The 17,438-nt window shown below is 48.8% G+C and overlaps 1 protein-coding gene across 1 annotated transcript in view; it reads left to right on the forward strand.

Annotated features, from left to right (window-relative positions):
• Window positions 1–17,176, forward strand: part of PRMT8 (protein arginine methyltransferase 8) — a 96,590-nt gene extending 79,414 nt beyond the window's left edge. The window contains exons 7-10 of the mRNA XM_054444597.2: window positions 186–301; window positions 6,299–6,449; window positions 15,433–15,554; window positions 16,302–17,176. Coding sequence (XP_054300572.1) covers window positions 186–301; window positions 6,299–6,449; window positions 15,433–15,554; window positions 16,302–16,385 — 473 coding nt within the window. The 3' untranslated portion in view covers window positions 16,386–17,176. The remainder of the gene's footprint in view (window positions 1–185; window positions 302–6,298; window positions 6,450–15,432; window positions 15,555–16,301) is intronic.
• Window positions 17,177–17,438: the final 262 nt, after the last annotated feature.

Raw genomic sequence — 17,438 nt, forward strand, 5'->3', positions numbered from 1 at the left:
AAGTGGGAGTGAGCATTTGGCACATTGCAAAGTGCCCCCAGGTGAGCAGTTCTGCCTCTATTTCGACGCAAGGGAACTCGAGCTGCCACTCAGCCCTCAGGCACGCTGTGCTCTAGGACTCAGGAGGGTTGGGCGAGCTTCTGGGGGTCCTGCGCCTGCCTTCATGTCTTGCTCTGCTCCCACAGGGTGGGAGAATGTCTATGGCTTTGACATGACCTGCATCCGGGACGTGGCCATGAAGGAGCCTCTAGTGGACATCGTGGATCCAAAGCAAGTGGTGACCAATGCCTGTTTAATAAAGGTCTGGACACTCATCCGGGGTGGACCTGGGTGTGCTGGGAGCCCCGCTGTGCCACCCTGGAGTCCAGGCAATGCCGGCTCCTGCACAGCCCCCACCTGGTGAGGCAAGGCTGCCTTGGCCAGAGCCTGTGATGCTCCATAAGCACAAGTCAAAAGCTGGCAGTCCGCCTGGACACAGCCACTGAGAGAGTGGCTCCATGGTGGCACGGATGTGGGAGGGCCCCAGCACAGGGGCCCTGGTGGTGTGCAGAAGGGTGGGGGTGCAGGGAGGGGAGGGGCATTGGAGGAGAGGACACCTGGAAGAGGAGAGCGGGCTCAGGTTTGGGGCAGTTGGTCCATTCAGAGGTAGATGTCTCTCTTAGGAAAGAAATCCAGGACCTCAGTATGCTGTGTAATCATCATCATGCTCTTGCCTCCAAGCACACCTTTGCCCCAGTGGCCTGCCAGATAGAGCTTCCAGCTGCCCCTTCCTGAGCGTCCCTGTTTGTACATGCTCTAAACCAAGTGTGTCCAACCTGTGTCCTCCAGGCCACATGTGGTCCAGGATGGCTTTGAATGCAACCCAACACAAATTCATAAACTTAAAACATTATGAGACTTTTTTGTGGGATTTTTTTTAGCTCATTAGCTATCATTAGTGTTAGTGTATTTTAGGTGTGGCCCAAGACAGTTCTTCTTCTCATGCGACCCAGGGTAGCCAAAAGATTAGACACCCCTGCTCTAAACACCTTTTCCCAAGGCTTCCTTCAGTGCAGATGAAGAACAGCTGATCAGCATCTTTGCCACACCAATCCCTAGTACATTCTTATTATTAAAAATTCAAACCTGTCCAGTTAGATAGACTAAAGGTGAGAGGTGCTCTCCGCCTCCATCCAGCCCCATCCTCCTCCAAAGGTAACCACTCTTCACAGGCTGGACTGCCTCTTCCAGTCCTTTTTGTATGCATTTGCAGTATATATGCTAATATATTATGTTGAACCATATAAAACTATTGATATTTGACAGTTTTTTTAAATAAAGGGAGACATCAATTTCATATAATACAAGCCAAAAAAAATTTTTTTGAGACGGAATCTCACTCTGTCACCCAGACTGGAGTGCAGTGGCACAATCACAGCTCGCTGCAGTCTTGACTAACTGAACAGTTTCATGTAGCACAAGCTATTTTTTTTTTTTTTGAGACAGGGTCTCTCTCTCTGTCACCCAGGTTGAAGGGCAGTGGTGTGATAAAAGCTCACTGCAGCCTCACTGAGGCTCAGGATCTTCCTGTCTTAGCCTCCTGAGTAGCTGAAACTATGGCTATGTGACACCAGGCATGGCTAATTTTTTTTTTTGTTGTATTAATGGGGTTTGGCCATATTGCCGAGGCTGGTCTCAAACTCCTGGGCTTAAGTGATCCACTTACCTCAGCTTCCCAAGTGCTGGGATGACAGGCATGTGCCACCACCACCCAGCCCAGGTTAATTTCTAAATTTAAAAATCAGCCCACCTGAGTCTCATCTTGCTAACATGCTGGCCTACTATGCTCCTGCAGGCATCATTCTTTTTCTGAAAGTATCAGGGCAGGGTACTGGACTGGAATATTTATAGTAGGATAAAGGGATTGGAGTTCAGGGCCACTAAGGACTGGGGGAGGTTTCTGAAAGACTGATACAACTGCTGCTTTGCCCATGTGAGAACTGTCCTTTGTCCTGGACACAAGCCTTTCTAGGAAGAACTGCATCCGTTGGGATGGAGTATCACTGTGGCCTTTAGAAAGGACCTCACAGGGCAAATAAACCTACAATGAACCTCATCAGACCCCATCAGATGCCCCTTCTCTTCAGTAACATCCTGCCTGAGAGGTTTGGCTTTGAGTCAAAGCCTTAGACTCTCCATTCACAGGGTTCTCACTACTTCATTCAGCATTTGCTGGGTCCACGCAGGATTAATTGTGAGCAAATGTGTCCTTTTGTTTCTTTCTACCAGTCCCTCTGTCCCTGAAGCCTCTTCCTCCTTGCCATCCTAAACAAGAACAAGGAAAGTATGCCCCCAGCAAGAAGCTCACCCATAGTGCAAGGCACTTCTGTGAATGTAGAATAGATAGAAGTCCACTGGTGCAACTGAATTTGCCAAAATGACATGTGGCAGTGATATTTACCATTAGACATCTGCATGTACTGGCTTCAGCTTGCGGATAAAATTCCTTCAATGTTCTTGGACCCCAGGTTGCTCTCTGCCCCTGACCCAGCCCCCAATGGCAGGTGTAGCCACTGCATTTCTGTTTGCACTGCCAGACACGTCAGCCACTGTCCTGGCTCTCTCCACTCCCCAGGCAAGAACTAGCAGGGGCTTTCACTTGGTTAGACTCGAGCATATCCGGGGCAAAGCAGCCAAGGAGCAGCTGGAGGGGTGTGTGTTCCACACGCTCCTCATGAAAACTCCCGGGGCTCTGGTTCTGTCTCAGGACTCGTGACCTGTGATGATTTCCTGTCCCACGCTGGTCCCTTTCTTCCTCTGTGTTCCTGAGAAGGATGACGATTGTCTGTGTTTGCTTCTGCTTCCAGGAGAGCCCTTCCAAGAGCTCTCTCCTGCTAATGTGCTAAGCAACGTCTTGCCGAGCCTGTTGGGAAAACACTTGCCCTTCTTCACACACTTAATTGCTATTTTCATCGCTATTAACATTGCAGAGTGTGACACTTTATTATAATTAAGGCTCTATTTTGACCAGACTTCTGCTCCGAGACATCCATTTGTAACATCATTTAGCGGTGGGGATCGCAGCAGCCAGGGGCATTTCTGAGTAATTTATGCTGGTGAAGCCCTCTGCTTCAAGTGGGTCACCTGAGGCCAAGTCAGTGGGTCTTTCTGGGGTCTCAGAGCTGCTGTTTCTGCTGCAGAAAAGAGGAAGCCTCCTAGTCGAGGGGCTGGGCTCTGGGGAGTCAGGGTAACTGGGGCTGATCTGTAAACTTTGGTTGGGGGTTGGGGAACCTGAGCCCAGAGGACCTTTGTGTTTTTGAAGCCTAGCTACAGCTGATCCCATCCTCACAGATGGCCTGGACCCCCATTCCAAAAGACCACCTGCCTTTATTGTTGCCATTATAATGTGCGGCTTCAATACTTTTGGTCCTAAAGGCTTTTGTTCTATCAGAGGCCTCTATTAAGATGCAAATGTCTCAGGGATCTGTTGAAAGCTGTCAGCTACAAGAGTTGATAGCTGACATTTGGTTGATGGACATCTGACAGCAAGATCCTTTAGAGGTGGAATTCCTGCCAGATGGGGTAGTGTGTGTGTGTGTATGTGTGTTTGTGTGCACGTGCACGCGGGATAGAAGAAGAAAGTAACCACGTCTAGATTGTAAGCCATAAGGAATCATTGAAGGTTGTAGATCCAGAGACTGACACAGTCTGGATGAACCTCACTTATGAAAGAGGGGTCTAGGCAAAGAAGTAAGTCTTCAAGCAGGGAGACCTGTTCTGAGAAGAAGATTGATGAGTCAACACATATTGCTGTGTATTAGGTGTTGCTGTGCACTGAGGATACACAGGACAATGAGGTGTAACTTCTGCCACTGAAGGCTCCAGTGTATTGGCCAGGGCAAGGGTGAAGGTGGTGAGGCTGCTGAGATGAGCCAGAAGTGAGATCGGAAGGCCATGCTACACTGGTGACTGAGGGAACCAAGAAAGAAAGATACCAGGGACCTTGGAAAGGGCCTGGAGCCTGGCTGATTGGCCCTGAGAAGGTGATGGAAAAGTCAGTGAGGGTAGACACTGTGATGCCGTTAACAACAATACAGGCAACCAAGGCTTGTCCTAAGAGTGTTTGAGCTGGAGGAAACCTGTGGACAGCATGTGGCCATGTGGCTGGGAGGGATAATGAGCATTATGAAGGCTGACAGATACTCAGTCTAAAATGGTTTCCTAGATTTGAGCAGTGGCCCACACTAACAGATGACATGTAATGAAGGACTCCTACCCTTGAGGGATGTGGTGGAGGAAGGGGCTTGGCTGACCTAAATGCAGGCTGAGCCAGCAGTGTGCAATTTGGGAACACAGGCTATAAGTATGTGCTGATGGAGGGACGTGGAGGACCTGATGTGGTCAGTATAACTCAGTTTTGCAAGTGGCAGGACCCACCCAGAGGAGAAAGGCCAGGGTGATGAGGGGTCAGACATCATGACTTATGAGGAATGAATAAAAAGCCAGAGATAGCTTGTATTGGAGAAGAAAAGGTTTAAAGGACCTGTGTGAGTTGGAACAGACATTTGGCTTCTTCTGTGGATGGAAGTTACAGAGGGACGAGTGTGAACTTTCTTCATTAGTTTTGAAGAAGGACCTAATGACTGGAGATGCCATTACATGGACTGATCTGCCTGGCAGATAGTGAATTCTCCATCCCTAAAGGTGTTCAGCAAGCACTAGGTGGATGATCAGCAAGCACTGGATGGGTGCTCAGCAAGCACTAGATGGCCACTAAAGAGGAGGTTCTTGTCTTGGATAAAAGGCTCAGCTTAAGAAGATGGGCTTTATAATCCCATCAAATTCTGCATGCTTGACCAAGGGCTCACCATTCAATTAGTTCTTGTTCCCCATCTTTGGGCTCTAGAAACACAGTGTAATTGGCATTTGAATGTGACCTCACCAAGGGCCTCCCACATTCCCCTAAACCTACAATCTCATCTTCTTCCCAATCAACAGTCAGAGAGCTTCAGCTTCCACAGAGGATGTCATGGCTACACACCCCAGATCCCAGGAGGACTCTGATCTGATTGGTTCCCTTAACCACTTTTTCTCTGTCCATCCCCGTGGAGTTAGGACTTCTCTTTGAAGGCCCCAGGATAGTTTGCATCTGTTTTTCTTTTATTTATCCTAGAAATACATCGAGACAAAAGCCATCTCATCGCTTTGCTGGTCTTGTTTTCCTACCCTCTGGTCCCTCTCTCATAATTCCTGCTAATAATTCCATCTTCTGGGCCTCAGGAGGTCCCTGTGGAACCAACCAGGCAGACAGATGGCCTTCTGGCTCTTACAGAGTTTTCAGGACAGAGGTCCTTGCTGCGCAAACTTGACTAATGGGAAGTTCTGCCTTGGGCCTCACTAGAATCTGTTGGGATGCCTCTTGGGCTCTGGTAGGTTTGCCCTGCCTCACGGGGCCAGCAAGCAGCAGGCCAGCATTCTTCCATAGAAAAGAACAGCACAGTGCAGACGTCTTTCAATTCCTCCTGCTCCCCATGCGAGATTGATTTTCAGCCACTTTCCAGTTGAAATTCTTAGAGTTATTAGTTCTTCATGTTCCATGTTCCCCAGCCAGAACTGAAAATTCTCACTTCTTATTTTCCCTTTTTATTTATTTTTGAAAACAGTCCAGCCTTGTTAAAAATGGCCAGCAGAACTTTCCTAAGCTCTGTCTGTGACTTTGTGGGCTCAGGTCCTTACTCCTAATGTCATCCTTGATGCCTCATATTGCTGGGAACTTGAGTATCAAAAAATTGGGGAAGGAGTAGTCTGGTTCATCCACATCCCTGGAGGGCCTGATAAAACACAGATTGCTGTTTTGATCCAGCAGGTCTGCCCCCCTCAGAATTTGCCCCCAGGTACTGTTGATGCTGATCTTTCAGGGACCACATTTTAAGAGCGATGGATGGAGCAGTGCCTGGGTGGACCACTCGAGGCTGCTCTGACAGGTGAAGGGATGCATTGTCTAATTAACCCTCCTGTTCTCTCCCTTCCCCATCATCCCCCTGTAGCCCCAAACCCCGGCAGATTTACCTTCCGAATTCTGCTCCCCTCAGGTTTTGATTCAAATCCATTTGCACCATTGCTTGAGCATACTCCACCCTAGAAAGGATGGAGGAGGTGATTGGGAGGGTGGTGGGGAGCCTGGGAAATCACCCCAAGAATAAAGATATCCCTCAGAGGGCTGACAGACCACAGTCTCTCACAGAACGAGGCTGCTGACCGGGACCCAGACTTGGTGGAGGCAATAAGTTCCTGGCATTCTCTCTTCTCTGGGCTGCAGGAGGTGGATATTTACACAGTGAAGACGGAAGAGCTATCGTTCACATCTGCATTCTGCCTGCAGATACAGCGCAACGACTACGTCCACGCCCTGGTCACCTATTTTAATATTGAATTTACCAAGTGCCACAAGAAAATGGGGTTTTCCACAGGTGAGCTGTTTGTTGCTTCCCAGAGCCTCCTCCCTCTCCCATGCTTCCTCAAGTCTTTGTGGAGTGACCAGAGCTGGCCTTGACTTGGGGAGAAGGGGCTGGGTGTTAGCTGGGTGACACCTATCAACCCTCTCCAGCCATGGAGGAACTGTCCATCCCTACACTTGTGCTCTCCAAGGGGAAGGTAAATAATGTGGTTGTTACAGCACAAGTTGAGAGTGTGTTGGACGAGGGAGAGGCAGGAGATAGGGCTCAGGGAGGGGCCCCAAGCCCTTTCAAATGCTTATTTGTTCAGGTAGCATTTTCTGAGCACATTCTGTGTGGTGGGTATGGATGGAGTTGAATAAGCCTAGCCTGCACTGCCATGCCTCTGTGCAGGACACAGCCTGTCTTGCAGCAGCCTGCACACTGGTCTTTATGTCTCTTTCCCTTCTCCCTTACTTTCACACCAACCCATCCTTCATTAAATCTCTGTTGGTGTTCCCCCAAGATCACCCCACTCCCACTCCCAAATCCCAGCCCCACTTATGAGGTACCTCACTGCCTGCAGTAGATAAGCCTGGCAAATGGAGATCCCATGGCCTGGCCCTGGCCCACTCTCCAGCCTCATTCCTTACCCCATCTCTTGGCCGAGCCCTGTCCCATTGCTGCTACCCCACAGATGGCCCAGCTACACTGAGCTCCTTGCTGACTTCTAAACTCAGTGAGGCCTCTTCGTTCTCTGGGCCATGGCTTCTGCACACACCAGCCCTTGACCATCCAGGTGTGCCCTGGAGGTGGGAGGGGCCTTAGTCAGAGGCTCTTATCATCCCCTCTTCTCCTGTATCAGTCTGCAAGGGCAGCCATAACAAAGTACCCAGGCTTGGGGGCTTAACCACACATGCAGTTCTGGAGGCTGGAAGTCCAAAGGCAAGGTGTCAGCAGGGTGGATTTCTGGTGAGGGATATCCTCTTGCCTTGTAGTTGGCCACCTTCTCACTGTGTCCTCACGTGGTCTTTCATCTGTGCTCATGAGCCCTTGGTGGCTCTATGTGTGTCCTAATTGCCTCTTCTAAGGACACCAGTCAGATTGGATGAACTTAATCACCTCTTTTAGAGCTCTTTTCCTAAATACAGTCACATTCTCAGGTACTGGGGATTAGGACTTCAACATGAATCTGGAGGGGGGAGACAATTCAGGTGGTAACACCACCCCTGCCCCATCTCTTCACCTGGTTTCTTGTCTCAGCTCAGGGGTTACCTGATCCCCGCCTTCCCTTTGGGTCAAGGTTTGATGTCCTCAGGGCTAACCTAACATCTCATGCATGCGCCTGGCATGGTGATGTTTCAATTGAGTCACATGAGCAATAGCAAGAAGAAATCAGGACAAAAGGGTATAAAAAGTCAAAGAAAACATTCTCACCCCCAACCCATCCCACTCCCACTCTTCAGAGGCAAACATTATTATTAATGATTTCTTTTGTGTCATTCCACCAAATTTCAGTGGGTGCACAAGCACATGCATATCCATAGATGCCTCTTTTTTGACTTTTTATTTTGAAATAATTGTAGATTCACAGGAAGTTGTAAAAATAGTACACAGAGTTGTGTGAACCCTTTGCCCAGCTGCCCCATTGATGGTGTCTTATGTAAGCATAGTACAATATCAAAACTACACCTTTTTAAAAAAACTTAGGTTGGATCCTACCCTCCACACTGCCCTCGGCTACCTTTTCTTTATTTAACAACGTTATCTTGGTGATACTCTCATAGCCTTACAGAGATACCTAGCTTCTTTTTTTAAACAACCACACAGGATTCCAACACAGAGCTTGCCATTATTTATTCAGCACTTTCACCCTTTCTTGCAACTGTCAGTCTCCTGCATGAGTAGGGATCATATCTCAGTGATCTCTGCATTCCTGGCTTCTATAGCACAGTTCTAAACAAATTGCTCTAAGAAGTGTATGAGGATATGACCCCTGCCCTTGAGAATGTGTTCCTATTGAGTCTTCCTGGGAATTGGGAGCATGTCATGAGGGGGTGAGGAGGTGAGTAATTGTATGTCTAGTAGGGGGAGTGGGGAGGTGAGTTCTACCAGAAATCAAGGACATGATTCTTTACTTCCAGAAGCCATGAACACAAAGATGCTTTTTTTTTTTTTCTCAGAGACAAGGTCTCACTCTGTCTCCCAGGCTGGAGTGCAGTGGCGCAATCATAGCTCACTGCAGCCTTGACCTCCTGGGCTCAAGTGATCCTCCTGCCTTAGCCACCCAAGTAGCTGGGACTACAGGCACATGCCACCATGCCTGGACAATTTTTAATTTTTTTTTTTTTTTTGTAGAGATGGGGTCTTGCCTCATTGCCCAGGCTGGTCTCAATGATTCTGTTTTACCTATGGAAAGAGAGGGCAAGAGACAGATTTATCTCTTCATAGAAAGGCTTTTCCCAGAACCAGTACCTCCTGACTACTAAGATTGGGACTTCTGGTCTCCGTCAGCCAGGCAGTGCTGGCGCTTTCCTGCCCTGATCTGGGTCATTATCAGCTGTTGCCCTCCTCACAGGGGCATTACATGTCTTCCCAGTGGGCAGGAGCAGCCAGGAGGGGGAAGGCGGATTTTACTTTGATCTTGAAGGATTGGGAAGACTGTGCCTAGCAATGGTGAGAGTAGGGGTAGTGAGGGAGCTGGGGAGGAGCCTTCTTGGGGACAGTGGCTGTGATTGGAAGCTAGGGATGAAGTCACAGGAGCTGGCTCTGCCTATTCCATCACGAGGATGATGTCTAACCCAGGGCCTGCCCAGCTGATGAGAAAGTCAATGGGCAAGGATACTCTGGGAAAAGTTCTAAGTATTCAAAGCCCAGGCTCTATCCCTGTAGCTCTCAGCCAGAGTTTTATTTTCCTTGAGATGGTCTATTAATATTTCTAGTCCCCAAAGTCAAGCAGACAGCCTGCTGGACCCTGTCTAGAGATGGCTCCCTGGCTCTGTGGTGTCAGGGATGACATTCTTCCTGGTCCCATGTGGAGGAGCCTGGATTAAGCTCACATCCAGAATCAAGACATCAGCTCTGGGCTGCCTGAAAGACGGTGAGGATTTGCCCTGAGTGCTGACGGCTCTAACCTATTGGCTTTCCTTCCTAGTCTTTGGTCACACCCCCACCACAGTCCCACGTGGCTCAAAGACCACTGATCTAAATCCAGCTGTGAGCCTGCTCCTCTGTCTTTTTGCAATTATAGTGTTATGCCTCCTCCCTTTTGCACAGAATTCTACAAACTTAGGTTCTGAAAGACATTTGGAGGTCCTACAGTCTCCAGTTTGTCATGCCTTGGGGAAGTGGTTTTCAAAGTGTGGTCCCTGGACGGGTAACATCAGTATCACCTGGGAAATTGTTAGAATTGCAAATTCTCGAGCCTCACCCTGGACCTCCTGAATCAGAAACTCTGGGGGTGGGGGCCAGCCGTCTGTGTCTTAACAAGACCCCCAGGTGATTGCGATGCATGCTCCAGCTTGAGGACCACTGCCTCTGTGCAAGATTGCCCTGAACCAGAGGGCTGAGAATTTGACCAATGTTGACTTTCTTCTGGAAAGGCTATTCCATCTCCTCACTCAGGTATACCCTCAGGCCTCACCAAGACTCTTTTCTTTCTGGCTGACGTAGATCTCTCTTCTTGGCACATGCCTATATGGATAGCAATGTGGGTGGGAGAATAATTTGTTGAGTTGCTTTCTCAGCCACCTTCGTATGTCAGCATGGGGGCTCTGTTACTAGCAGGTAGCAAATTTCTTTCCTAGTTCATGTGGGTTAGCAGTGGGGTATACTCAGACTATCTATACTCTGACAACTGACCGAGTAACCCTTTCTGTTTTTATGGATCTCAGATGCACAGACTTAGATTAATCCTAGTTCTTGGTTCATGCCATATGTCATTATTGGACCATTCATGGTTCACTTTTTGCTAATTTATATATTAATATAATGAATATCCATGAACTCACCAAGTAACTCAGCAACTAGAATATATATTAATTACTATTAACTAGAATGTAAATAGTAACTAGAATAAATTAATAAATACTAACAAAATAAATTAATAAATACTAATAAATAAATTTATTAGTATTACTATTAGAAGGTGAATACATTAGTTAATATTAAAAATAAATTGTTTTTAACTAAAATATAAATATTGACTAGAAAGACATGGTAATAACTGTAATATTATAATTATAATTAAATGTAAATCAATTAATGCATATTTGCATTAATTTGCTTACACTTATTAATTCGAGCTATGCCCTGACTCAATGACTGAAATGCTGCCAACACCTCTGCATCTTCCTGGATGCCCCACCCCATCCCACCTCCCGTATCGCCTCTAGATGAACATTATCCTGAATTTTGTGTTCTTTATTCCTTTGCTATTTATGAAAAGTTTTATCACATGGATGTGTGTGCCTAAACAAGGTATTGTTTGGTCTCAGCTGTTTTTGAACTTGATGCAAAGTGTATCCTGCTGTGTGTAGTCCCTCTGCATCAACCCCCAACTGAGTTTTCTGTCTCAGCCCAGCGGTAGCGCGCTCTGCGGGCCACTTAGAAACACATCCCATACCGCACAGCCTGAAAAATGATCCCTTCTAATGACTCTGACGTCTCTGCAGCTCCAGGCAGAAGCTGTCACAAATAGGCACAAACAGCCAGGGTTCCAGGCTGTGGCAGCCAGTGGGCACGGTGCCCCCCCCCCACCACAACACATCCTCAGTGGGGTGGGGATAGAAGTGGGAACTGGGGCCCCTGGGGCTGCTGTGTAATCCAGGAAAGCCAGGTAGCGGGTGGAAGGGCAGGAGCCCCAGCAGAAGCAGGCCTGGGTGCAAACCCTAGTTTTTTCAGGTATCAGCAAGGTAGGCAGATCAGACATTGGAGAGGACTTTGGGCAAGTTTACTTTCTGGGCCTTGGGCTCAGGCAGTGCCTTTCTGCCATTGACATCCTGTGACATTGAGTCATTTTCCCACATTAAAGAAGCTTCTTGGTGCTTAGTCCTCAATTCTCCAAAAGGCCTATGAATTCTCTAGAGAATATAATTCCAAACTTACAGCTAGAAAAATTATATCCCAGAAAGGACCACCAGCCACTTAGCCACTGGTCAGTGAGATGGGAAGCAGGATTCCATTCCCTTTCCAAAAGCACCAGGAAAACTCTGGTGAGAGGCCAGGCCCTGCCATTTGCACCCTCAGCTCCCTGTGTTCCCAAGCCCCATCCTCGGTCATAGCACCCACCCTACTTCTCACTATTTGCCTGAATGTCTTCTCACTGAGGCAGTATGATTGGGGGAGGAGGGGACAAACTGGTGTTCATCCCGTTTGCTGTTCCCCAATTCTAGAGCCATACCTGGCCTGTGGCAGGCATCCTAAGTGGAAGTCTGTGGAATGGTGAATGAATGCACTGCACTGGGAATGCTGCAGGCAGTACTGGTGATGCTCACTTCAAAATGTAGAAGAAAAGCTGCTTAAAGCCTAGAATCAGAGAGACTGTGATGGTGAAGGGACTTGTGGGAGGGAGAAAAGGGGTATGTGGGGCCGGAATGCTAAGAACAGGGAGGCATCTTCAGATTGGGGAAGGCTGAAAGCCAATTGTACAGTCTGGATGGTCATAGATGGGGTTGGGGCAGGGGAAGGGAAAGCTTTCCTCCCTGACAAGGAGAACTCTAGATGTTGTCCACAACCCTTTGTTGAGTGCCCACCCTTGTGCACGGTGATATTCTGGATGTTTTCCAAGACATTCTCCACCACTAGAGAGAGGCGGCATACCTTTGCAGGCCAGAGCCATAGTTGATGGACTAATAAAATTTTATACCACTCTAATGACCAAAGACTTGCCTGATGCAATGGCTTAGTAAGTCCCTAACGTGGGCCTAATATGTTTTAGGTAGGGTGGCCATGTAACTCGTCTTTCCATTAAGGACATGTTTGCAGGTGAAAGGGAGAGCTATTAATCATTATGCCAAGAAAACAGATGTGAACCGGAACTGTCCCAGGCACAGCAGGAGGTTTGATCACCCTTAGTCTATGATCCTTTCCCCTCCTCATCTCATCTCATCCCATCCTCACAATACGTCAGGAGATGAATATCATGACCCATATTCTGCAGATGAGGAAAAGGAGCCCCAGGTCACATCACATGTCAGTGGCAAAGTGGAGACTGGACACTGGGCTATTGTCACCTAATTAAATGTCTTTCCCACTCTACCTTCCCAAAGGAGATCAGGAGATGCACTGCGATTCAGCCATGGCTGTGTGTCTACATCACCTGCCCCCCCACGCCCCCCAGAATTACTGACTTCAAATCTCTTGGAGTAGAATCAAAACATTGACTTTTACTAAGTTTCTCCTGGGCACTTTGATGGAGAACCAGGATTGGGAAAACTGGTTTAGACAGTTACTCCATGGCTAATGGGCCCATCATGGAAATGAGATGTTTATGGATGTTCTTAACCCTTTGATGTTGATATCAAGGAAAATAATCATCTTCCTCCAACTCAAAGTCGGCATATTTTGGGGACTACCATCAGAGGCAGACCCCATGGCTGACAAATCTGGGCCAGGAAGTCTCTGGGGGTCTCATAAGGCATCGGATTAGGTGACAGAAGGAGGCTGCTTGAATTCCCTTTGCCTGAAGGTCTTTAGGAACAGGAGACAGACACCTGTCTGAGCTGGTGTAGGTGGAAGTGGGGGCGACAGTGCTGTCAGTCATACACTGACAGTCTCCACACATAACCAGGAACTATCTTTTGACTGTTTAGAGGTAGCTGGCAGAGACGGTTGTTGGGAGAAGGTGGACTTTGTCTGCAGACAGCAGTATGCCCTGGAGGCCAGAAAGGCTGGATGTGTTCAGGAACCCAGGCAGGGTCTGAAAGGGATAGACTGCACATTCATGATCCTCCTTCCCTTTCCAAATGTGCAGGCTGCACTTTCTCCCCATGACCTTGAGTTTGCATCGATTTCCCAAATGCACACATGCAGGGCTACTTGAATCTCTCTCCAAACCACTGACATTTGATCAAAACAGTTCATTGTGAAGGGCAGAGAAAGACAGACTCTTCAGTGCTGTTAAAATTGGCCTTGGGGTTTTGAAAGCTCTTAGAGGTCACCTGGTCTGAGTCACTGCATGATCAAGCCCCAGTTGGTGCTGTGTGAACACCTGCCAGGGTGGACCTCAGGTGGCTCATATGATTGTGAGACAGCTCTAATTCTTGGTAAATTAAAAATCTGCCTTCTAATGATTCCTAGTGACTAGCCTTTGTTCTGCCCCCAAAGCCATGATAAGGCCACATATAAGTCTTTCCATGTGACAGCTTTTGAAGTGTTTTGAAGACTTATCCCGAAGTCTTCTCATCTTTATCGTCGGTCCTAAAAAAAAAAAAAAAAAAAAAAAAAAAAAAAAAAAAAAAGAGGAAATCCTGGTAGAGGAATGCAACAGCCCAAACCAAGAGGAACTTCCTGTAACAAGATGGGTTCTTCTGCAGTCTGTAGATTCCAAAGGCCCCCAGGGTAGTTGGACACGTACGAGTACATTGAAGCACTACAGACACTTGCTCTTTGGGTTCTTACCATCATTCATTTATTTAATACTCGTAGATCTACCAAGCACAGAGGCAGGCACCAAGGAAGCAAGGCTGGCCCGGTCCCTGCCCTCATGGAGCTTGCAGTCCATGGAGGATGCAGACAAACGGGGGTGGCGGGAAGGCATTTATCTTGTGTGACAGGCACCACAATAACAGAAGCTCAGGGTGCCTTGGGAGCTCTCACTCCAGGTTTTGGGGGTCAGGCAAGGCTTCCCAGAGGAAGGATGAGGAAGAGAGAGGCTGGAAAGGAGGGAGAGGAAGGATTTCAGAGACAGCTGCTGGCGAGGACGGTGGCCTATGAGGCAGAACCCCTCACATTTAACTGGAGAATGTATCGTGTGCTGAGAGGGGAGGGAAGAGACTCAATGGCAGATATGGGGGAGGCGCAAGTACCACTATGGCTTTGGGTCATACAGGATGAATGAGCTGTGGGCCAGCATTAGAGTTGTGGAACAAGGACCATCCCTTATTTCTTTCTGATCCAGTTAGGAAGATACACCTGAAACCCTACAGCAGGTCTGGGCCAAGGTGCTAGGTTTAGTTCCCCATGCACAGAGAAGCAGGGAGGGAAAGCTTTTTTTTTTTTTTGAGACAGGGTCTTACTCATTGGTCTGCACCCAGGCTAGAGTGCAGTGGTATAGTCATAGTTCACTGCAACCTTGAACTCCCAGGCTCAATGCATCCTCCTGCCTCAGCCTCCTGAGTAGCTGGGACCACAGATGTGTGCTACCATGCTCGCCTAGTTTTCTCATTATGTTGCCCAGGCTGGTCTTGAACTCCTGGGCTCAACCAGTCCTCCTGCCTCCCTGAGTAGCTGGGGTTACAGCTACGAGCCACTATGTGTGCCCAGCAGGGAAAGCTATTTGTAAGATTGAGGACCAAGTACCTGCCATATCAGTGGATCTGGGGAAACTGGTTATGCTGTGGAGTTTGCATGAATGACGGCATTTAAGGGGAGATAGGAGGGCCTACTCTGCAAATCTCTTCCCCACACTGTCTGAAGACCTTCATTCTGTTGAACTAATTAAAAACAGCAGCATGTTCAGATGCACGTATGTCGATGCATTTAGTGGGTGACAGGGCATTCGTCATCCGTCCCTTGCTATGAACATGTAGTATCAGGTTGTTTGTCTTCTGATCCCCAGCACTGAGGGGATAGGGATGTGATGGGAGGAGAGGCCACTGGGGCTGAGAGGGAGTTCTGATGGGACTTGGAGGCAGGCTATAAGGACCATGCACCTGGCCCAACAAGAGTACTAGGGTGGGTGGTTTCAGTGAGTCCCAGGGGAAGCCCAGCAACTTCTATGCAGGGTCCCAGCCTCATCCCTTCGGAGACATCGTCTCTGACTCTTTCTTCCCACCTCCCCTGTTCTTTCACCCCTCAGCCCCTGATGCTCCCTACACTCACTGGAAGCAGACCGTCTTCTACTTGGAAGATTACCTCACTGTCCGGAGGGGGGAGGAAATCTACGGGACCATATCAATGAAGCCAAATGCCAAAAATGTGGTAAGTGCCGAGGGACCATAAGGACATAAGGGAGAAGGGCCTCACGGAGCTGGCTCGCTCAAGACCCACTTGCCCGGGTTCTTAAGTGTCTCGTGAACAGTCAGAAACTTACTGAGGGAGGCAGTCGGTAGCCACATGTGGACGTGACCAGGCCTAATTGAGGGACTCAGGCTTGACCCCTCAAAACTCCACAAATAGAGGTTTTCCCTGGGTCCAATTCTGGACTGCCTTGGCTTTGAAGACAGCTTCCAGCTCTTCCTGTGAGAGGCTTTCAAATAAATGGGTCCTATCTCATTTAGCATGAGCTGGGCCAGGAGATAAGCTCCTGGTGGCTGGAGGATGTTTGGCGTGCATTTCTTCAGCTGGCCTGGTGTGAGGGAGACCGGCTGACGCTTTCTGGGCAGCCCCAGGTGTGGGCCTGTGCGCTAAAAGCGTCTGCAGAGTGCTCTGAAGGTCACCTCACAGAACACTCAACCACCCAAATCAGTTTACTTCCAGGATGAACTCGGAACAATTTGTTATTAGAGCATGAAGGATTTAGGGAGAAGTGGAAGAACTTCCTGTGTGGACAAGGAGGCAGCAGAATGGATTCCTGTGGGCTGTTCAGGGGAACCCCTTAGCCAGAAAGCCTTAAGACGCCGGTGCTACCCATCCCTGTGGTGCCAGGAGTAGGCGGTGCCAGAAAGTGGGGCTGTGGCTTCGTACCCAGACGGCTGCCTGACCCTTCGCTCTCTCTTTGCCTTGCAGCGAGACCTCGATTTCACAGTAGACTTGGATTTTAAGGGACAGCTGTGTGAAACATCTGTATCTAATGACTACAAAATGCGTTAGCACACGTGGGAAGCTGCAGAGAGCAACGAGAAAAGGAACTCTCACCTCGATCTGCCGTGCCGTCCCAAAGAATACCGTTTGCAGGACTACACACTTGAAAACCAGAGTTTTCAACTCTGCCTTGAAGATTGGTGAACCCCCCAGGGCTCCCGTGGGCTCTGCCACTGGACAGAAGGCCTCCAGCTCCTCCGCTCTGCCCTGAGAGCCCTTCACGAAGGCTTTGTGTTGCCAACAAAGAGCGACCTCGCGTGCTGTGGCGGGGCCCCGAGGGTGGAAACGTATTCGCGTCTCCCCGTCTCCTCCTTAACTGTGACTCTCCGGGTCTTCTGAGTTTTGCATGCTGCGGGTGTCTAGGACAGATTGCTTCCACTAGAACCTGGAGACATAGCATCTTTGATAGCATAAGCCAGATTATCTGTGTGTGCGGTGGTGTGTGTGTGCGTGCATGTGTGAATGTGAGCAGTATAGTTGATGTTTACCCACAAATACCTGTATATGCATGCATATACAACCAAGTGGGTAGACCTAGGTGTTCACTCAGAAGGGTGTGTGCGTTTGTGCGTGCGCGTGTGCCTAGAATATATATTACTCTCAGAGGAGATTCTGTTGCTTTTGAATAGGAATTTGTTTTGTGATTAGTTTGGCCCTTCCCCACCCCTTACCAGATGTTAAGCAGCTATGAAACATTCTCTGTACTAGTTCTGGTCTCCTTTTGACTGGACTGTGGCTCTGAACCTTGAGCATAGTACCACGGACTCCGTGGGCGCTCAATAAACACACATGAGAACAAAGTGGTGGGATGGCTGGTTCCTGGTGCTCTGAAGTGGGAGGGCTGGGGGGAAGCCAGAGGCCACCATGGAGTGGAGACTCAAGGGCAGCAGCACCTACGTGGGTTCACGTTTGCTCCCCCGCAGGGAGGTAAGGGCTGGTCTAACAGCATCTCCCCCATGGACTCTGAGGGGTCCTGCCTTAGAGGGTAAGACGGTCATGGAGCTGGGGTGGGGGACAGGAGCTAACCAAGAGTGCACCAGAATGGCAGGCCATGCATAGCCT

Source organism: Pongo pygmaeus, chromosome 10, assembly GCF_028885625.2.
Source record: "Pongo pygmaeus isolate AG05252 chromosome 10, NHGRI_mPonPyg2-v2.0_pri, whole genome shotgun sequence".
Lineage (NCBI taxonomy): Eukaryota > Metazoa > Chordata > Mammalia > Primates > Hominidae > Pongo > Pongo pygmaeus.